The following is a 14,698-nucleotide window of genomic DNA, read 5'->3' as shown; positions in this document are numbered from 1 at the left end:
ATGGCCAATCCTGCTCCTTCTACCACTCCATCTAACCCTCCTCTGATACTATTTTGAAGTAAATCATATCCTTTCAAAGTTTTGAAGTAAATTGTTTTCACGATTTTTGCGGGAAAGTTTTGAAGGGAAGTTTTTCATCAGTAAATACTTCAGAATGTTCTCTCCAAAAGAATTTTTTCTAGTCTGGACTTTGCTGATTTTATCTCTGTGATATAGCTTAACACGTTGCTCTGTTCTCTGCATTTCATGTACATTGGTGACAGGATGTAAAGACCTGATCAGCTTTGAAAAGACTTCTTCCATGTAGTGGTGTGTTATGCCATCAGGAAGCACATACTGCCTGGTTGGTTTTTTGAGTCTAGCAGTCCCTGACGAGCAATGCAACCAATGCGTAGGTCCCTAAGTTCATTCACTAAGGTTACAAAGTAACTTTATTCTATCATTCCTTCTTTATTTATTAGCTGGAGTATTTCTACAAGGAGAAACTTCTCTCTTACACTATTTGGTATTGTTACCCAATAGTATAGTTCATATATGAAAGAAAAAAAAGGTCTTGATTGTTTTAGTTTTCAAATTAGGGACTTAATTCAGTAGCATCTTCCAATGGTAACAAAATTTTTTTTAAGATTTTATTTATTTATTTGACAGAGAGAGACACAGTGAGAGAGGGAACATAAGCAATAGGACTGGGAGAGGGAAAAGCAGGCCTCCCGCTGAGCAGGGAGCCCGATGCGGGGCTCGATCCCAGGACCCTGGGATCATGACCCAAGCCGAAGGCAGATGCTTAATGACTGAGCCACCCAGGCGCCCCAACAAATTATTTTTAATTAAGGTATTTCACCGTAATTATTCTTAACAATATTCAAATTCTCACCTTTTAAGTAGGCTGCACACCTAATGAGGGGCTTGAATTCACAACCCTGAGATCAAGAGTCACACGTTCCACTGACTGAGTCAGCCAGGTACCCCTCAAATTGTCTCTTTGACCAGTGGGAGACTCTTCAGGTTGGCTCCTAAATCTTTCTGACACAACCCTAGCAGTCTTTAACAGCTTTTTTTCTATCTGGTATGTCAATATGTTCCAGGCATAGCTTGTATTATTTCTTGCCTCAGACCTAGAATCAACCATTTCTCCAGGGAGCCTGATTCTGTTTAATACATATTAAAAGCGCAATCTGGGTGCTAGGAGTGCTTATTGCTATTAGGCTGGTCTTTTGTTTTCTTTCCAATTATTCTTAGACTTAGAGGTCATTTAGTCCAACTCCTGTAAGACAGGTTGGACCAACCAGGTAAGAAAACAACATACACATGAAAAAGTGATCCAACCACTGCTGAAGGACCTTCCAGGAAACTACTTTCCATCAAATTCATGTAAAGTTGGGCTTTTTCCTGAAAAAGTAGAATTAATACCCACTGAGAACTGAGGCTGGGAATTTTACACATGAATTACTTCATTTCATTTAATTCCAGCTTCACAACAACCCTAGTAACAGACGAGGGTTAAACAACTTGCCCACACTCACAGCCAGCAAAACAAAGATTCAAACCTAGGTTTTCATGACTAAAAAGATCAAAACCCAAAATTTTATTTAAAATAGGCAAGGTTTGAGATGCCTGAGTGGCTCAGTTGGTGAAGCATCTGCCTTCGGCTCAGGTCACGATCCCGGGGTCCTGGGATCAAGTCCCACATCGGGCTCCTTCCTCGGGGGGAAGACTGCTTCTCCCTCTCCCACTCCCGCTGCTTGTGTTCCTGCTCTCGCTATCTCTGTCTCTGTCAAATAAATAAATAAAATCTTTAAAAAATAAAATAAAATAAAATATTAAAAAAAAAACTATGTTAAAGTATTTTTCTTATACTAAACCAATATGCTTGCCAATAGTTCCTACCACTAGAGGGCACATCTAGATTGCTCTTTGAAGTGAAAATCATTCCAGTACTGGCAAATAGTCAAGATGTCTCTTGAGAGACTTTCCTTCTCCTGGCTCAACATTACTAATTTCTTTATCTGCGCCTCACAAGGTTTCAAATCCACTCACCACTCTGGTTCGCTTCCAATGGACCCACTCCCACCACCCAAGGATTGAATGTCCAATGTTGAGGACTGAGTATTTCTTATAAGCACCAGACCTATTAATAACATAACTAAAGTGCATTCTCAAGAGATTCCTCCAGCTACTGTGAAGAGAACAGACAAACCAAGGCAAACTAAGATAGTAGCCTGAGTAAGGAGAATTGTGCATTACTCAATAATTGGCAAATCCTGTTCCAAGTCCCTCTCCACCTACAGATATTCATAAAAGCTAAAAACATACCTAGGTAATATCCCTCCCTAAAAACCCACCAGTGATCTTTAACCTCTCTTGGATCTTGCTCCATACAACCCTTTCTTCTAAAAATTTAATCCCTCCCTATCTGCTTTCCCCTTAGTCTCTAAATATATCTAACAGTGATTTAAAACCCCTTTAATGCAGCATCCTCATCTTTCCTCTTCATTTCGGCAACATCTCCACATCCATACTTTCGGGCACTTCAAAACCCAGCGCAAAAAAGAAACAAAAAAACACACTGGCAAAATCTGGTTTCTCCCCTACAACTCCACTGCTCCAGTAAAGTTCATCAATAACCTCACACAAATCCAAGGGACAATTTCCTATCTTTGTCACCTTCTTTCTGGTCATATTGAGATGTGTTTAACACAAGAGGCCCAGTTCTAATATGAGTAGTAATAACTGACGGGTAGGATTAGAGGACCTTCTAAAACCCCATGATACCCCAAAATCTTCACTTATTGTCCCAAATCCAAACTTCAGCTTATGAAAGCAATTTTGAGTGTCAATGTAGATGTGTGAAGCTGTAGGAGTCAAAAACCATTTCTGGGTAAGCTCCTGATTCTCAATTCCAGCTCTAACCTCTTCCCTAGAGTTTAAGGCTTCTATATACAATCACTTAGAGCCTCTCAGCTTTAGCTTTAATATGCCCCAAAGCCTACTCATCAGTTTATTCATCCCAACCCCCTTCATCACCTTAAGGCAGGTAAGGACACTACCATCTACTCAACCACTGGATTAAGAATCTAGGAATCACCCTTTACTCCTCACCTTCTACCATCTCCCATACCCAATTACCACATCCTACCAGTTTTAGATCCTAAATCTCTCAAACCATCCTGTGGATCGACTAACCCATTATTATCCACACTTTTCTTTCCTACCTGGACTGCTACAACAGCATCCTAAGTGATACAACTAGTCATCGTTCATCCTCCACATTACTACAAATATATTTCAAATGCAAACCTGAATAAAATGTTCCCTGATTAATAACTGCTCATTGGCACACAACAATCAAATAAAATCCGGAGCTTCTTAACATAGAAAGGCTGCCTCCAAGCTCATCTCTCCCACACTTCACAGTATAGTAAAGATGTCTCAGAATTCCTCTCTTAAACTTGCTGTTTCCCACCCCCTTGTCTTTAGACACGCCTTTCCTGCTATCAGGAAAATTTTATTTTTTCAAACCATTTTCACTTGCGGGGAGGGGACGACTACTGGGGGAACAGAGAGGTTAAGTGGAAGGAGGAGAAGGAATAGATGAGTCAGAATGAAGAGAATGAGGAGTTGAAAAGAGAATGCAAAGGAGAAAAGGAGAGAGAGCAAAATCTTCAAGACCCTGGCTAGACACAAGTACCTGCTCAGCCCTCACAGAACTAACTGGCTAGTGGAAGAAAAAGCTAATAAACAGTCATACAAAAAGACATACAGATATTGAAGGATTTTGGAGAAAAACTTGACCCAATTTGTATCTTAAGATTGCTCTGGCTGCTGAACAATGAGAAGAATGGAAGTCAGAAAACATCAGGCCACTCTTGCAATCAATCGTTTATGTCAGAGATGGTGGCGACTTATACTAGGGTGACAGCAATGCAGGTGGAGAGAAATGAACAGATTCAAGAGATATGTTGGAGATGAAACTGACAAGGCACTATGATCAACTAGATGTAGAGATACAGAAGTAAAAGAAATAACCAGGATAACTCCAAGACTTTGGGATTGAGCAAATGGGCACACTGTGGTATTTAAGATTAAATAAAAGAAAAAATTTAAAACAGTAAAACTCAAGCTCAGTTTCAGAAAAGTATGAAGGGGAGCGCCTGGTGGCTCAGTTGGTTAAGCGACTGCCTTCGGCTCAGGTCATGGTCCTGGAGTCCCGGGATCGAGTCCGGCATCGGGCTCCCTGCTCGGCAGGGAGTCTGCTTCTCCCTCTGACCCTCCCCCCTCTCATGTGCGCTCTCTCTCTCATTCCTGCTCTCTCAAATAAATAAAATCTTTTAAAGAAAAGAAAAGTATGAAGGCTAAGATGTTTATAGGCATCAAATAAGCAGCTGAATATCCTACACTTCACTACACTTCCTTTACATGTTGACATTATAGTGAAATCATTTACTGCCAGCTTCCCCACCACATAATTCAAAAGTAGGTACCATGTCCTTCCAACCTTGTTGCCTCAGCACCTAACACAAGACACAGAACGTAGGAGGTACGTGAGAAATGTTTTCTAAACAAATCTTAATATTCTCTTCTAAGACACACCCCAAGGGGGCGCCTGGGTGGCTCAGTAAGTTAAGCATCTGCCTTCGGCTCAGGTCATGATGCCAGGGTCCTGGGATCAAGCCCTATGTCGGGCTCCCTGCAGCAAGGGAGTCTGCTTCTCCCTCTCCATCTGCCCCTGCTCTCATGCCCATGCGCTCGCTCTTTCTCTCACTCTCTAATAAAATATTTAAAAATTAATAAAAAATACACCCCTGGATAATACCAAATTACTTATCCCTTCAGATTGCACGGATGTCTTTCACTCTTTTTGAAAACTGGGATGATTTATGCATCCCATTCTCCAAAACTTCCCTCATTTTCCCCACAAGCCCACCAAGATACCTAACCCAGCAATGTCAGGTTTTCCTTCTTTGCCCTCACTTCTCCCCATTCCCATGAGACTTGAATGCCTTTGTCCAACATTTACTAAGTTAGCCTATGTTCAGTATGCTAGGGTAAACAATGGGCTTACCAACATTGAGAAATACAGTGCCCTTCTTATGTTCTTTTCTGAGTAAGGTAAACACAGAGACACAACACAATGATGTAACTATTTTCACACTGGTATAAACAAAGTGCTTTGGGGGAAACAAGTGCCTCACTTTCTTGCAAGGAAAGACCTGGGAAAACCTCCTTAAGACCATGAAGATGAGATAGAAGAAAACCTAAAGGAGATTCCTCGGCTCCTTCCCCATAAAGCCAGGTGACTATCTGCAATTATTTCCTGTATGATAAATTCCTTTATCACCTACATTTATCTATTTACAATCCTCAAAAAAAAAAAAAAAATCCCCAAATAAAAACAATAATGAATTTGTTTTGTTTTGTTTTTTAAATGTCTTTAAGTATACATACAAATATTTACAGGAAAAAAGAAAATAGGAGGATACAAACCAAAATGTTCACGATGGTTCTCTGGATGGTAGGATTAAGGATAACATATATTTTTTCTTTTTGTACTACGGTTTTCACCAAGGTTTTCTAGAATAAGCATGAATTGGGGCACCTGGGTGGCTCAGTTGGTTAAGTGACCGCCTTCAGCTCAGGTCATGATCCCAGGGTCCTGGGATCAAGCCCCGCATTGGGCTCCTTGCTCCGCAGGAAGCCTGCTTCTCCCTCTCCCACCCCACCCCCTCACTTGTGTCCCCTCTCTCCCTGTCTCTCTCTCTGTCAATTAAATAAAATCTTTAAAAAAAATAGAATAAGCATGAATTACTTTGCTGCCAAAAGCAAACAAAAAATTCCAAAAAAAAGAAAACTCCAAAAAACCTAAATCTACCATATTTAAAACAAAAAAAAATTTTTTTCTTAAGGTAGTACTTAGTGTTTTGTCAAGGGTGAAGTAAACAGGCAGGGGATGCGAATTAAATTCACACAACCCTTCTGGTGGTCAATCTATCCATACATCATCCAAAGCCTTAAAACTGCAATTTTTGATTTAATAATTCCACTTCTAAGGAATTATTCCAAAATAAATACTCAGCAATACTAACAAAACTGTTCAAGGATGTATACACATATTTATAATAGCAAAACATTAAAATGAGCTTTACTTTCCAACAACTCATTCACTCACTGAATATTTATTGAGCACCTACTATAATGCAGGCACTAGAGATACAGCAGTGAACTGTACAAAAATTGAGACCAAAGTACCTGCCCTCAGTGGAGCTCACAGTCTAGTGGGAGCTGGAGGATGGGATATAAATAATAAAGAGTAAGTGAGTAAAATAGTTGCCATATTCTATTTGGGTATAGACCATTGAGAAAAAATTAAGCAGAGAAGGAGAATAGGAAATAAGGGGTAGGTATTATATATAGAAGGCAGTAACATTTGAGTAGAGACTATTGTTTTATTCCTAGAAACTATTTACTCCTCCGTTAAATCACACCTTTTTAAATTGCTTCGGTGATTATGTAATACGTATCTTTATTCTAAATATAGAGAGAAGCTAAGACCTAATGATTCCACAGACCTACCTTAAAAAGTCCATGTATATGGTCATTCATGGTCTGTCTCTATCACAATTTTCTTTTTTAGGATTTTATTTATTTATTTGAGAGAGAGAGAGAGCAGGAACACAAGCAGGGGGAGTGGGAGAGGGAGAAGCAGGCTTCCCGCCGAGCAGGGAGCCCGATGTGGGGCTCGATCCCAGGACCCTGGGATCATGACCTGAGCCGAAGGCAGACGCTTAACGACTGAGCCACCCAGGCGCCCCTCTATCACAATTTTCAACATTCTTCCACCTTCACTACATTCCCAAGTACCAGTAAATCTGTTCATTTCATCCAACTCTTATTGAACATTTATGTTTTACATCATAAAAATGATCTCAGTAAATAGAATAAAGCATCACTAAATTAGTTTCTGTATGGTTCAGAGTTACACACTGATGGAATGCAATCACTCTAAATTCTGATTCTCAGGTATTCTGGACAGAGCTCCTTACCTCAAGTTCCACAATGAATGTAATATTACATGCAGAGAAACACAGTAGCAGCTTCTATTCATATTGCAGCTTCTAGCTCAGGGTTACCAGAGTTACTTAAGGGTCTCATATATTCCCTTTGCCAGAAAAAAATTTGATAGATACGACAAAGGCAGTGTGCCCACTTAGACCTCCACTCCTCGGTTTAAAAGCATTTCAGATGACTAAGGGAAGGACCCTAAGTTCTCATAATGCCTGCAGGGTAACAATTAGGTAAAGCTATTGTTTAAGCATGGGACTGGTAACTGTCCTCTACTAAAGTTACTTCACTTCAAATTCTGTATAAAACCTGGGCTGATCAAACTAAACTTCAGAGTACCAGTGAAAAAATGTGTATAGTGCTACTGATAGACTGGGTCAATGACACACTGAAATGACTTTGGGAGCCCATGGTTTAGGGCAGGGGCCAAAAAACTTTTCTCCGCAGAAAACCAGAGAGTAAATATGTAAGCTTTTTAAAGCCAGATGGATGGCCTCTGCTTTAACTACTCAACTTTGCCACTATAGTATGAAAGCAGCCAGATAATACGGAAACAAATGGGTGTGGCTATGTTCCAATAAAATTTACTCATAAAAACTTTATTTATAGTCCCACAGGCCATAATTTGTCAATCCATGGTATAGGGCAGCAAGCTTAATGTGTACTGACTCTAGAACAGTTTTTCCTTTTGTTTAGGTTAAATTCCTAGTTGTCTCTTTTTCTTAAAGGGGGGGGAGGCAACTTCCTTAAGTTAGCCGAAAAGTTTAATCATGTTTTTACAAAGAAAGTGTGTAAATACAAAAGAGAAGCAGTTACAAATTCTAGATAAAGGCAGAAGAGTTACACACAAAATGCTTTACAAAGTGAGCTATAGGATTTAAACCCACCTTATAAAGAAAGTCAGTAAGATGTGAATAAAGATTTAGCTACAAGAATGTTTATCAAAAATATTTTTATAATAATGAAAAACTGAAAACAGCCTATATATGCTACATCTAAAAGACTAAATAAATGATGGTACATCATACAATGCAACCATTTAAGATAACAGAAAACATTTATTGATAAAAAAAGATACTTTTGAAGTGGTTATTTTTTAAAGCAGGTTACAAAGCTGAATGTACAGTATGATCCCATTTTTGTGAAAATAAATGTACATATACACAAATAAGCATACATAAAACTACCTGCAGAGATAAACTAACCTATTTACAGTGGTTATATCATGGATGATAAAATTATGGTGATTATATCTTCCTCTGGCTTACTTGTAATCTCTAATTTCTTTAAAAACATATACTAATATGGTAATAAAATTATTTTTAAAATACAAACTAAGAACTAAAACAGGTACAGCATTACTTAGGTCAACATTTTCAAAATAAATTCTCAAAGGAGAGAAGCTGCATCAGTTCTTAGAACTTCAAGTAGTGATTTCTCCTCAGTCTCCAAATGCTAGCTATAAGGGCCAAGAAAATTTAGGAATTACATATAAAAAGAAATGCATAAAATAAGTTAATAAGTGTCTTCAAACAGAGAGTTACTACAGAAGTCTGCATCATTTTTCACCTAAACAATCAGGAATGTTTAAGACACCTATCTACTTTATATACTGCCTCTGCAATAGAATAGAAAAAACAACTATTCATGCCACTGACGAGAGGATCTTCAATCACCAACATTGGGGGGAAAAGAAGAAGAGGGGGGAAAAGTCACACTACAATGTGATGGATCTCAAAATTCCATGAGAATTCCATATTCAGGGTCCAAACACATCTGTAAGAGACTCAAAGGTCAATTAATTGTTATTATGGCAAATGCTATCCCAATCTTAGATGAGCTACAGTTAATAGCCAGTATAATTCTGGACCACCTGCCTAGCCCATCAATAATATAAAATTCAAATAATAATTCAATAAGAACTATATTTTCAAATAAGTCTATGAATAGCACTCACAAAACAGCATTGTAGCAGAAAACATACACAGATAAAAATGTTATAATTATATGTAAAATTTTATATACACCTAGACAAGGGCTCAAATGAAAAAGCAAGTAATTTGCTAGGGTGGTGGGACTGCAGGGAGTCGATTATCATTACATAACCATTATCAGTAAAAAACCAGACCAAGAAAATTCCATTATCATTACAAAACCAGACCAAGAAAGTTTTTTTAAATACAGAAGGCAGTCATTAACCAAACAGTAATTTATTCCTAGATAAGCTACACTGATTTCAACTAGGCACAAAAATCAACGTCTCAAAAACGTACATTTATAAACCACCCAACATCTGTACAAATACCTTACTACTATACTAGTAGTATATCCAATATCAAATAGGATGAGATTTTGGAAAACTCACCATTCAGGCCCAAAGTTCAGTGTCTGAGTTTCTGCTGCCATTATTTTCCGTATTTTTACAATAGATTTTTATATGTGGAGAAACCTGTTAATGAGAAAAATATCTCCATACAGTTAATCAAAAGTAAATGCAAAATTCCAGCCCACAAAGTCTATCTAGGGTGTTTTACTTATTCCCTGGCTCCATTTAACCAAAACCAACAGAATGAGATTTTTTAATCCCTGTTTATACCAGGATAGCAGGCAAAGTGAAATTCATAAGCCACCTTACATTTCAAGTCACCATCTTCCTAAGTTTATCTGGGGAAAGTAGGCATGGTATAAGATGAAGCCAATGAGATAGGTAGGAGCAGACCATGCAGGGCAACAGGGACCAAATTAAGGACCTTCTTCATTAGCCACCAAGCAAAAGGGAGTGAATGAAGGGTAACAGATTTACATTTTAATATATATTACTTCCTTTGCTCTCCCATCACCATGAGGTATATTAAAGATTCTTAAAATAAGCATCCCCCTTCCTATAGCACAGCTTCCACTACAACTCTCCCCACTTTCTGCTTAGTATTTTATACACTAGTGATTCTTTAAAAAAACTATCTTGAACCATCAAGTTAAAATAATTCACTAATAAATTTCATGAGTGAACTTTCAAAAACCATTTTAAAATATCAGAGCTTAAAGTGAAGTCAGACAAGAAAAGACAAATACTGTAGGATATTACTTACATATTGAATCTAAAAAAAAAAAACACAAACTCAGAGAAACACAGAGTACAGTGGTGGTCACCAGGGGCTGGGAGGTGGGAAAAGGAGGGAGGTATGTGGTCAAAGTGTACAAAGTTCCACTTCTGGGGATCTAATGTACAGCAAGATGATTACAGCTAATAATACCATATTATATACTTGAAAGTTTGTAAGAGATTAGATCTTAAATGTTCTCACCACAAAAAAGAAATAAGTATGTGATGGAATGAGGTGTTAGCTTTATGCTATGGTGGTAATCATTTTGCAATATAGAAATGTATCAAATCAATACACTACATGCTTTAAACTTATACAATGCTATATGTCAACTATATCTCAATAAAACAGGGGAAAAACGAGTATCACTGCTTAATAATGGAAAATACTGAAAATACTATAAATATACTGTAAATATCTCCAAGATAAATTCACATCACCCTTTTATTTCTGTTTAGAAGATCTAAAAATGATTGACTAGAAAAAAATGCCTCGCGGCACCTAGCTGGCTCAGTCAGTAGAGCATTCAACTCTTGATCTCGGGGTTGTGGGTTCAAGCCCCACGTTGGGTACAGAGATTGCTTAAAAATATTAACTAGAAATTGGTCAAAAATGCAGAAAAGGCAAAGTAAAACTATGTTAACATCCATAATCAGCTATTAATTTATCTGCCTTCTGGGAAAAAAAGAAAAGGGGGGAAAGCTTAGCGGGTGGGGAAAAATACAAAATAAAAGTAAAAAGTAATTTATCTGCCCTCCTTCTGGAAGGTATTTCTAGCCCTAGTTCCACCCTGAGGGCTCCAGGGAGACACCCATATTCTCTAACTTAACTCTGATTCCCTGCTACCTGGCCCCGCAAGCTTGCACACCAGACTCAAGCTGAGATCAACTCAGTGCCCTCCCTACCTCTTAAGCAACTGGTAATTCAAAACAAAACAAAACAAAAAATGTAAGATACATGGTTTTCCACATTTTAACCTCTCTGAAATTGGAATACATCTTAGTGTCCTGTTACCACTGCTCTCACCCAAAGGAAGCTGTGCCACAGCTGTCACTGTCGGCCCAAGGTAAACTCGGTCATAGCTGTTTACTATCATCCTTTTACTGTATTGTGGCTAGTACCCAACTTTAAACTGTTGCTTAAAATGTCTCCCAAAAGATTATAAAATGATTCTAAATTGAAACGAAATGTAGTATATAATAGAAAAGAAAGCAAATACAGCAACGGGATATTAGTGAAGTAACTTTGTCATCAGAGAAATGATTGTGAGTGCCTTACGGAACCTGAGGAAAAGAACCAAAAAAACCACATGTAGATGAAGCTTGTTACAGTTTGCTACTGAGACTGGACAATGCACAACCCACATGTGGCCACATGCACCAGCCCCAAAGTATTTAAAGGGGGAAAATTAAACAACTTAGACTTAAGAACTTCAGAAGCACCAAATCACTGAATTTCAAATTGATGAGAAAACAATGGAGCAGTCCCCCAAGAAACATTTATTTTTTTTAAATATTTTATTTATTTATTCATGAGAGAGAGAGAGAGAGAGAGGCAGAGGGAGAAGCAGGCTCCCAAGGAGCAGGGAGCCTGATGCGGGACTCGATCCCAGGACCCTGGGATCATGACCTGAGCCAAAGGCAGACGCTCAACCATCTGAGCCACCCAGGCGCCCTGAAACATTTCATTATTAATACCCTTAATAACATGACACTACATTGGTGGGGAGAGGGCAGGAAGGAAACTTCCATAATCCTAAATTTTTCATTATTTAGAAGAATCAGACATAATATGTAGAAATTTGAGGAATACCTTAACCAATTTATTTCATTTCTATTCTCTCTTTAACATATACACAAAATATATACCATATAATAAAAATCTATTACACTTATTTGCTAAATAAGTTTAAAAGAACTTTTTTAAAAATGTAAAATAGGGGCGCCTGGGTGGCTCAGTCGTTAAGTGTCTGCCTTCAGCTCAGGTCATGATCCCGGGGTCCTGGGACAGAGCCCTGCATCAGGCTCCCTGCTCAGCGGGAAGCCTGCTTCTCCCTCTCCCACTCCCCCTGCTTGTGTTCCCTCTCTCACTGTCTCTCTCTTGCGCTAGCAAATAAAAAAGTAAAATAATGGGCACCAACCAGGCTGGCTCAGTTAGAAGAGCATGCAACTCTTGGAGCACCTGGGTGGCTCACTCCCTGAAGCGTCTGACTTCAGTTCCAGTCATGATCTCAGGGTCCTGGGATCAGCCCTGAGTCGGGCTCCCTGTTCAGTGGGAAGTCTGCTTCTCCCTCTCCCTCTGCCTCTCCCCCAGCTTGTGCTTGTTCACTCATGCGCACCCATGTGCATGCGTGCATGTGTGTGTGCACGCGCAAACTCTCTCATATATAAAATCTTTAAAAAAAAAAAGCATAGAACTCTTGATCTTGGCCATGACTTTGAGCCCCATGTTGGGTGTAGAGATTACTTAAAAAATAATTTCAAAAATTATTCAAAAAAATGCCTTTTGAATCTAAAAATGTAAAATAAGAGAGCCATTGCAGATGACTGAACAAAAAAATGTAAAAAATTTTAAGTAATTAAAAAACTCTGTGGCAGAGCTTACTTCACAGTATGATTTCTTCTTTAGTAATACATAAAGAATCGCATAACTGATGCATGTTAGATTCAATTAAATTATGGTACATTCCAACTGAAATAACTTGCCAAGGTAGTGATGATCAGAGCCCAAGAAGGTGCCCACTGTAAATCAATAAAGGTATTCTGCTTATACATCATCCCTGTGACCATATTTGGCATAAATTAATTGTGGTTTTAAAAAGTATGTGGACCTACTTGGCTAACAAAGACCTGCAGAGACTACATCAACTATAAGACTTTATTGTAACACAAAACATCTTGAAGGAGTGTTTTTACTACCATTTTAAACCCCACCCAGCCAAATGTTTTATATTCAAACCCCTGTGGGACCTTGACCATTGGAAAACAGCTCTGAATTTATAAAACAAGTCAAGATTTGAACCAGATTGAATTTACAAGGCAAATAACTCTCCATTAAAAACTGAATTATTTGGGGGCGCCTGGGTGGCTCAGTTGGTTAAGCGTCTGCTTTCAAGCGTCTGCATTCAGCTCAGGTCATGATCCCGGGGTCCTGGGATCAAGCCCCGCATCCGGCTCCCTACTCAGCAGGGAGCCTGCTTCTCTCTCTCCCTCTGCAGCTCCCCCTCTCTCTCACGCTTGTGCTCTCTCTCTCACACACTCTCTCACGCTAGTAAATAAAATCTTTAAAAAATAATAAAAAATAAAAACCGAATTATTTGGTAGTTGTGAAAATATTAAAATCGCTTACAATTAAAAAAAATTCCCCCTTTTAAATTATTAAAGTGACAAAGGTCTTGGAAGCACAAAACTCCATGGGCACTATTACTAGAAAGGATGCAAATGGAGTCCCTAGAGTTGTGTAATGCCTAACCTTCCCAACTGCGGGGAGCAGTCTTGAATTACAGGAGAAGCCTTAGGCAGTATCTAAGGAACAAGTAAGGAAATCCTGTTCCCGTCCTGTTTACCATTCCACCTATAAACCTTCCAGGTAGTGCCAAACTACCTACCATACTACACAAACATTAAAAGCTATCTTTTTAATGCCCTGAGTTGGAAACCTAACTACCATTTATAACACAGTTTCCATAAGATTACTTCCTAACATAAAAATTTCTGAAGAACTCTTAAGAACCTGTAAGAATAATCATCTGTGATTTAATTATCCACTAAAAAGACCTGTCTTACACAGAATGGTGTTCCACTTGTTCTCTTTTATAAATTAAAACAGGAAATCTAAGAGTCATGACTGTTGAAGAAATCTCATTTAAATGCTTAACAGTACTGTAATCTCTAATTCTGAATTCCCCACCTCAGACTGCTCCTTCCACATCCATTTAAATGACCCCAGTTGGAGTGCATGGGTGGCTCAGTTGTTCAGTGTTAAGCGTCTGCCTTCAGCTCAGGTCATGATCCCAGGGTCCTGGGATCGCCTTGTGTCCGGATCCCTGCTCAGCAGGAAGCCTGCCTCTCCCTCCCCCACTCCCCCTGCTTGTGTTCCCTCTCTCGCTGTGTCTCTGTCAAATAAATAAATAAAATCTTTTTTAAATAAATAAATAAATAACCCCAGTTCTAATGTGTTTATATATGTACTAGAGAGACTGTCTTACCCAATGCCTCTGAATTATAAATTAGAATGGAAACAGGGCCTATTTCTCAATTGTCCTTTCTAAAGGATGCAAGGAGATCCTGAAATGCATAGGTTCCACCTTGAGCTAAATGTTGTCAACCCAAAGCCCCAGGAGACTTGTGACCATCAGAAAACAGCCCGGAATTGTTACAGCAAGGCAGGACTTGAACCAGACTCTGGATGCTGTGCTCTTCTGCCTTTCTACATTGCCTTCTCTTGAAACTCTCCTTTTCCCTCCGTGACCAACATTGTACTGGTATTGTTTTTCTATCTTCATTTCCTTCCTATTTAGTTGCCATTCCCCAAAT

At 38.8% G+C, this 14,698-nt stretch overlaps 1 protein-coding gene across 11 annotated transcripts in view; it reads right to left on the bottom strand.

The window, feature by feature from the left end:
- GIGYF2 (GRB10 interacting GYF protein 2) overlaps positions 1-14,698 on the bottom strand; it is a 147,958-nt gene that overhangs the window by 109,656 nt on the left and 23,604 nt on the right. For all 11 annotated transcript variants that reach the window (XR_003518989.1, XR_003518987.2, XR_003518988.1 and 8 more), the window contains one exon: positions 9,425-9,508. Coding sequence is in view for 8 of the 11 variants with exons in the window: in XM_027588411.2 (XP_027444212.1) it covers positions 9,425-9,465 (41 nt within the window). In the remaining 3 variants the exon portion in view is untranslated. The remainder of the gene's footprint in view (positions 1-9,424; positions 9,509-14,698) is intronic.

This window comes from Zalophus californianus, chromosome 3 (assembly GCF_009762305.2).
Source record: "Zalophus californianus isolate mZalCal1 chromosome 3, mZalCal1.pri.v2, whole genome shotgun sequence".
In the NCBI taxonomy this organism is placed as follows: Eukaryota; Metazoa; Chordata; class Mammalia; order Carnivora; family Otariidae; genus Zalophus; species Zalophus californianus.
Note: the sequence above shows the minus strand (reverse complement) of the source record. Positions and strands in the feature narration are given on the sequence as shown.